The 7,482-nt window shown below is 39.1% G+C and overlaps 2 protein-coding genes across 2 annotated transcripts; both read right to left on the bottom strand.

Annotated features, from left to right (window-relative positions):
• Positions 1-3,602: 3,602 nt before the first annotated feature.
• Positions 3,603-3,854, bottom strand: PHACADRAFT_107691 (uncharacterized protein; the record flags this gene model as incomplete). Its single annotated transcript, XM_007402358.1, has 1 exon — positions 3,603-3,854. A coding segment is annotated over one exon (252 nt), but the record flags the coding sequence as incomplete, so codon positions are not given.
• Positions 3,855-4,034: 180 nt separating this feature from the next.
• PHACADRAFT_202103 (uncharacterized protein) lies at positions 4,035-5,527 on the bottom strand (the record flags this gene model as incomplete). Its single annotated transcript, XM_007402357.1, has 3 exons — positions 4,035-4,349; positions 5,210-5,355; positions 5,404-5,527. The coding sequence occupies 3 exons, from the start codon at positions 5,525-5,527 to the stop codon at positions 4,035-4,037; spliced, it is 585 nt and encodes a 194-aa protein (XP_007402419.1).
• Positions 5,528-7,482: the final 1,955 nt, after the last annotated feature.

Genomic DNA, 7,482 nt, shown 5'->3' with positions numbered 1-7,482 from the left:
AGCTATTTATTGAACATGCACATTTTAACCACTGAGCCATAAAGTTCACATAAACTATACACTTCAAGATTTCTATATACACTCAGCTAACAACTTACAAATAATTTCTAAGTGCAATCTAGAAGTTTAACACATATTCACACTTCTATATCTAAATATAACTGTTGTCTTTGTATATAATGCTAGATGTACAATATTTGATACAACTGTCATTTGCTAATATAACAACCTTTAATATATATAGTAGCTTTTTGCAATAGATTATCAACCATTGCTTTAGCTATTGAATGTGCTGGTTAAAATAACATGTTGTTAGTATGCATATAGAAATAAATAAAGTGCAGAATAAATATGACATTCTATAACACAAATACAGTTATATATAGCTTATTAGCGAGTATTTAGCAAAAAGAAACAATTTGCTGTTCTTGCAATAAAATCATAGATGCTAGTGTATGTATATAAAATATGTTAGTGATGTTAAAAGCTGTATATATTATCTTTTGCTCTAAAACTAGCATTTTATAGTACTACTTGTGTTTATATAATGTATATGAGATATAAACTTAAAAAATCCTTTTAAATGATCTATTTGTATATTTAAAGATGCTAGGTATTTTTGAACGCTTAATTGGCGCTTAAATAACACTTTAGGACATTTTAAAAACAGCTTCATTATTAAATATAGTTTAATAAAATGTCACGGATTAAATTTACTTTTATGGCTTACTTTCAATACTTATAAGATTTAGCTAATGTTACTATTCATTACATTTTTTTGAACTACAAATACAATAATTAGATTTGAAGCTAAAATAAATAAATAGATTAGCACATAATAAAAATCAGCACAAGTCAAAACCAAACTTATTAACAGTAGTTAAAGTAAAAACAAAAAAGTAAAAAAATCAGGTAAAACTGTAAATAATTTTATACATACTACCACATATATAATGACCATTTAAATAATGCATAACACTATAAAGAAAGATCAAAGTTTTGCTACTTTATTTTAAATTACTTTGGCAAACTAAGTAGTATATATATAACTCTTACACTAAAATACTAGTAGCATTTTTCTCAGGTATTATTTTGATATAGATACTGAGTGTGCAAAAGATATAGCAAAAATGCGTGGACAATAGGTAGATATTATAAGAACTATAAAATACTATAGTTCACAAGATCAAATACAATTGTGCTTTAGCAAAATTTTATACTATGTGACACTGCTATAATATATTAAAGATATAACACATTATTGAAATAGCTAAGCTATGGGAATATTTATATCTGTTAAATAATGAAAACATGCATATACACTTATCTCTAAAAACCACTGATAATAGCTGAAGATAGATAATATTATATCAGATGTCTCTTTTAATAGAGAATATTTTGTACATTTAACATGAAAAATTTAAAATTATATTTGCAGAGCAAATTAGTACTAATAGTATACTAATAACAAACAGTAAACTAATATGTGTAAGTAATATGTAGCTAATATATATAATATGCAAAGGACTCATAATTAATATTCAAAAAGCAGATTAATATTAGATTATATTAATAACAAGCAATGATCTATTAAGCATATATAATGTGTAGCTAATGTGAATAGCATTCAACGAACTTACAGCTAACATATTGAGAACAGATTAACATTTATAGTATGATATTAACAAATAGTGAATTGCTTGGCAGAATAAGTATATATCTAATAAGAAGAGTATACAAAAAGTGTATAAATAGGATTTTAAGATCAGATTAGCATTTATAATGTAACATTAAAAAATAGTGAACTGTTTAACAGATTGAATGTATCTTTTATAAAAATAACATATAAAGAACTTGTGATTAGTATTGAAAAAGCAGATTAGCAAATATAATGTATCTTTAACATGAATAGTATACAAAGAACTTATGATTAACACTCAGAGAACAAATTAACAAATATAATGTAACTTGAATAAATAGTGAACTGTTTAGCAGATATAGTGTATAGCTAACAAAAATGGAATAATCAGAACTTCAAATTAGTATTCACAGAATGAAATAATAGTTTTAACATTTTATGACAAACAGTAAACTAATTAACATATTTAACAAACTAAAAGTTTTGCACTAATGAAGAGAAAACAAATTAGCTGATATAAGATGCAGTTACTGTATCTAACATATAAAGTGTGTTGGCTAAACTCATTTAACTAATTGCCTCTCATCTAACAAAGCAAGAATAAAATCATATCTTACAAATATTGAAAGAGCACCTATTACTGCTAATTACTGTTAAATTAACAAACTCAGTTTTTCCAGATGTAGCAAGGGCAGGATTTGGTGAGCAGTTGCAGGAAGGGCAAAGGAAAGGCATGCTTGGATAACCATGCTGACTTCGGCTTCACCAGGCCCTTAGATGCTGGTGTACCCAGGTAAGTTGTAAACTTAGAAAATGCACTGCAGAAAGTGATTGTTAATGGCATGGTGATACGTAGCAAACTCACGCATGGCACCATACAAGAGATGCAAATGGTCCAGGCTCATCAAAGCTGCTCTGAACAGCCTGTCATCATCGACAATGGCAGTGTGCAGGCAACAAACCTCGACGTTAAGGCATCTCAGTTCCTTGTTCGCACGAGCAACATGCCAGTACATTTTGATCATTTCATGAGCAATAGGCTGTACCTATAATTTTTGACGGAGGTTGTTCTTGGTATTTTGAAGGAGTGAAAACTCCTCCAAAAAGGCATAGTGGGTGACTTCTAACCAGTCAAGCGTTGGCCGCGGTGGGTTCATCATTGTGGCTATAGCATTGTACTTGGTGATAGCTTTTTTGATCATCTTGGAGCAAACCTGAAGCAACTCTGCAATATGTGTGCACATCTTATAACTTGCAACACTAAGCGTTAGTTAAATGTATGGGTATAGAGCATCTACTGGTATGCGAGACATTGAGCTTCTAAAGCTTAAAGAGCCACAGCATAACTAGCTGATGAAGCTTGTCAAGGGCACATTAGTACATACGCTTGTGAATGTACTTGAGAGCTTCTTGGTAAGTGAACATTCTCAGATCCCAGTGTTCCTAAATATCTATCTTGATTTTGAAGTCAATGATCTCCGTGCTGGTGTGGTCGTATTGCTCTGCCACAATCTGTTGCTTTGTTTCCAGCTTGCATGTTAGTGTAATATCACAGCTGTAGGTCTGCTTGTCTGTTGAGAGCATATAGGTGAGAAAGGTATTTTGTGCCCGTTGGAGCCTCAGTTCTAGGTTATGAAGCTTCTAGAGCAGCTCGACGTACAACATTGTGTAGACATCATACTCTGGCTTATTACCCAGCATAGTGAAGTATGTGAGCTCTTTGTCATGCCATCAAGTGATATTGCCTACAGCAATTCTTTGCTGGTCTATGCTGTGCCTAAGAGCCTGGCCTTCAATGTCAATAATCTTCAGCGCTTGCGTATAGTTGTCGAGAATGAAATCACCGGTATTTTAGCACTTGTTGATGTTCCATTGCTTGAACCATGCCTCTGTTAGAAGCCGACAGTGGTAAGCAGAGGCGTATCAAATAACAGGGGCAAGATTGTTCGATGTGCTAAAAGATTCACTCCATGGTTTCAAAGTCTTTGACACCGGCGCCCTCTATGATGTTCGGGTGAAAGTGCAGTTGACAGACGTGAGAGTGTGAATAGCTGTGGAACACATTCACACACATGTGCACATGCTTTCGGGTGTACTCTGGACTGAGGGTGCTGTTCTTGACAGTTGTTTCCATGGAACAGCCAAAGTCATAATTGGTGAGCCAGTTATTGAGCATCACTTCGAGGACCTTCGTGACAATGGCCAGTGGATATTTAGCTCTGTACAAGTGTGGTCAATAAGATATGTGCTGAAAAAAGCGAGATACTAACAATTCACCACTGCGCACCATGTCACACAGCTATAAAATAAAGCCATGATGGCATGCAGAGGCAAATACCCCTGACTCATTGTACATTTTCCACATCTTCTTCTTTGACTCCGCGGCAGCTGCTTTTCAGTTATTGACACACTGCTCAAGAAGCCAATGCAGGAGCGTGGCTTGTACTCTGTCAGTAGCATCTGTGTTGCCGGCAAGTGCTGTGGAGTTGCTCGTGTCACTGGGAAGTGCAGTAGCGTGAGGATTGCTAATGAGTGTGGTGGCATTGCTTGCGAGAGTGGTTGGAACAGTGGCAGTGTGTCTGCTGCTGTCATTGGCTTTATGTCTCTTGAGAGCTTTGTTTCGTAGCGTCAGCGCGACGCCATTTGTGGGATCTTCTTCAGTCTCGTCAACATCCTCCCGACTGTCACCCTCATCTTCATTCTTGCCATTCTTAGAGGTAAGGTGAAATTGATGCCAACTAACACTTGATTTCTGCGATATACAACCTGCAACCTCGTTTGTGAAATAGTTGACATATGATGTAGGCAGCTAGTAGGAGCTATTGCTGAGGACTCGCATGTCACCCGTCACCTGTCACCTGTATTGCAACTGTTGCCATTTGTTTGAGGCTATTGTTACCATTGAAAGACTACAGTTGGCTGAAGGACAGAGAGGGTTCATTTTTTAGCTAGGTTGATGGTGAGGTTTGCATGGGTGTAAAGGCACAATACTTGTACCTTGTAGCAGCAAGCATGGCAGGAATTTAACAGCTGCCAGTCTGGGCTGTTTCATCCAAGAACAGCTTGTAGCCATTGTTTTACCATGCAAGTAATGCGGAGGTACACTTCAAAGGTATCCACGAACACCTTGTGGAGAATGTTGCGGTACGGGATCTGTGCGCGATGTCAGTCAGGTATAAACAAGTTGAAATGCCAGGACGTACCATGTAATAATCACATATGACCTTTGCAAATGCTTTTATACTAAATGAAGGTTTTTGCTAACAGAGCTGGTATAAAAGGTCCAAGGTCTTGATGGAGATGGCCACTTCAGGCCGTCTAGATGTCGTCATGAGATATCCGTGCCTAAGGAGATCGAGAGCAGGTGAGAAGCTGTCAGCAGAGTGAAAGACAGTGATATCCTTTTGCAGGTTGAAGAGGTTGTAGACTTTGACATGATACATAGATTGCGGTTGCTCGCAGCTGGGTTTTGCAGCTGTCAATATGCTGACGTGCATCACCTGGTGGTACTGATGCTAAGTCCGGCTCGAAGGATGATAATTTGGCAGTGCAAGGTGTGGCTGGCTCTACCATACTTGGTGAGTGCTCTGAAGGTGGGGTACTTCCAATGAAGGAGCCGGTCGGTGAAAGAGTCAAGAAGAGGGCTCTACGAAGCTTCTTTGCGGAGCTGTCATTGTTGCCATCGTCATGTTTGTTTGAACCAGTGGGATTTCCATCTGCATGCATTGTCAGTTAGAGCAAAGTCCCCTGAGCAAATAACTTACTGAGACCATAGCACATCATGAATGGCATGTTGAACTCTGGAGCAGTGGGCATTCCATTGTCGACACCGTCTTGATCAATACCAAGCTGTTCCAAGCCTTCTTGTGTAGCAAGGTCAACGTCCATTTGACAATCTTTTTTGTGCCTTGTTGAATGAGATTAATGGTTTCCTGGCTATATCCTAACATGGCGAAACATGCCTCTCAGCGAGGCCATATCACGAGAGGGACACTGAAAACTCACCTGCAAGGATGGTCTGCATTCACTGCTCCATTTATTTCTTCTCTTTAACAAGTGCTCTGGGTCCTAAAGTCTTTGATATCACCCCGCTTATCGTAGTGATCTTGTTGAACCTGTCTTTCTATGGCTTGAGGAATGTCATCTTCTTCACACCTTTTCCGCTCTTGCTGGTTGCTGAAAAAGACCGCATATAGCTTCAACAGTAGGATACAAAGGATATTGCAGCTTATGATGAGAGGAGAATAAGGGGAAAAGTGAGAGGGCGTAATGTTGGTCAAAGTAGCAAACGAACAGCAGGCACCAGTTTGCTAAATCGTATTCACTTAGCCTGCACGCTCACAGGTGCACTCACCGTCCACTTGTCCTGCAACACTGCTGGCCCAAACGATGCCGAAAGATCTTCACCAGAGTGGCAAATGATCCATGATGGCAGAAGATATTAGGTTGGTGGTCTTGGGTAGTGAGATCATATTGAGTGTATTCAAATGGCACAAGTGAGTGTTTGAGTGTACGCAGATCAATTTCTGCTGATTACTTGTCTCACAGGTGGCCCTTGCACCCCACCAGTTCTAACTCTAGTCCTTTCCCCACGACAATTGTCTGTATCTCAAGCTAGCAGACATGCACCATTAAAGTCCTTGTGCCATTCTTCCAATTGATCTGCAACAATGATTTTTCTCAAGGTCAACTGCTTAAGGCAATCAACGAGCTCACGTCTGAGAGCAATCAAGTAGCCGTAACTGCCCTAACAGCAATATTTTTGTACTACTATCCTTGTTTGGCTCCTAGTGACAGGTAAGAAGCCATCTATTCAGCATGGTATGTACTGTGTATTCGTTCAGATATAACCTTTTTCACTCAACTCTAACCAGGGCTGACGCACGCATACAATATGACAGCCAAGAGAACCCCAAGCTGCCAAAGAAGCAGACAACCCTGCTCTCCACCATCAAATATATGATAGTGCAAGGCAAGGATTTCGCTCACTTGCAATCTTTGGTGGACTCAAAGTTTAAGTTCAACAAGTTCCTGCAAGCCATCAAAGACTCTGCGAGCATTGATCAAACGGAAGAAGGCACACGCGGGGATTGTGGCGAGGGACAGGCTTTGGAGTCTCTTTGCAGGCACTAAAATAAGAGTAAGGCAAAGATCTCTAGCAGGCCGTCAGCAGGTTAAGAACGCCGTGTTTGTGGATCTTCATTTGCACAACGTGCAGCTGCTTCGTAGCAAGACCCCGTTGAGATTCTCACTGACGACGAGATCTCAGACAGTCCAACACAGAGCATATCTCTCGCAAAGGCAAGACCACAAAAGGTGGGTATTCGTTGTTCTATTCCGCATACCAGCAAAGATTAATATCTTATTTGCTTGGCAATGTCAGCTTCTGAGCCTGGGAGATATGACCCTTTCTCACCGAACAGCACTTGTGCCCTCGACAGCGTCGACAGCATCAGCGACACTGAGACTGATCCTCTGTTGTCTCAGAATAAATTGCGTGACTCAGAGGCATCTACTTCTGCCCTGCGCGAGCTCTATGGTACGCTATCTACTAGCACAATGCGTTGTTTACTCATGCTCCACTGTAGTATTCCAAAATTATTAGCTTATCAACAGGCAGATCTCTGGGAATACCTGCACCATTTCTGCCAGCCTTGTGACAAACATCTAGGTACCAACTCTTGGCAAGTTTGTCGATAACTTTGTTGATCACTTTGGCTATGAGATAAGGTTCATTTACAAGCTGTCAGAGAGATCAGCGGACCAACAGGACTTCATGGCACGCATGTCTCGCTTTCTCACTCGGCAGGAAGCTATATGGTAATACGCACACCTTGAGAAAT

Source organism: Phanerochaete carnosa (genome assembly GCF_000300595.1).
Source record: "Phanerochaete carnosa HHB-10118-sp unplaced genomic scaffold PHACAscaffold_120, whole genome shotgun sequence".
NCBI lineage: Eukaryota > Fungi > Basidiomycota > Agaricomycetes > Polyporales > Phanerochaetaceae > Phanerochaete > Phanerochaete carnosa.
The sequence above is the reverse complement of the archived record's forward strand: the minus strand, read 5'-3'. Positions and strand labels throughout refer to the sequence as shown.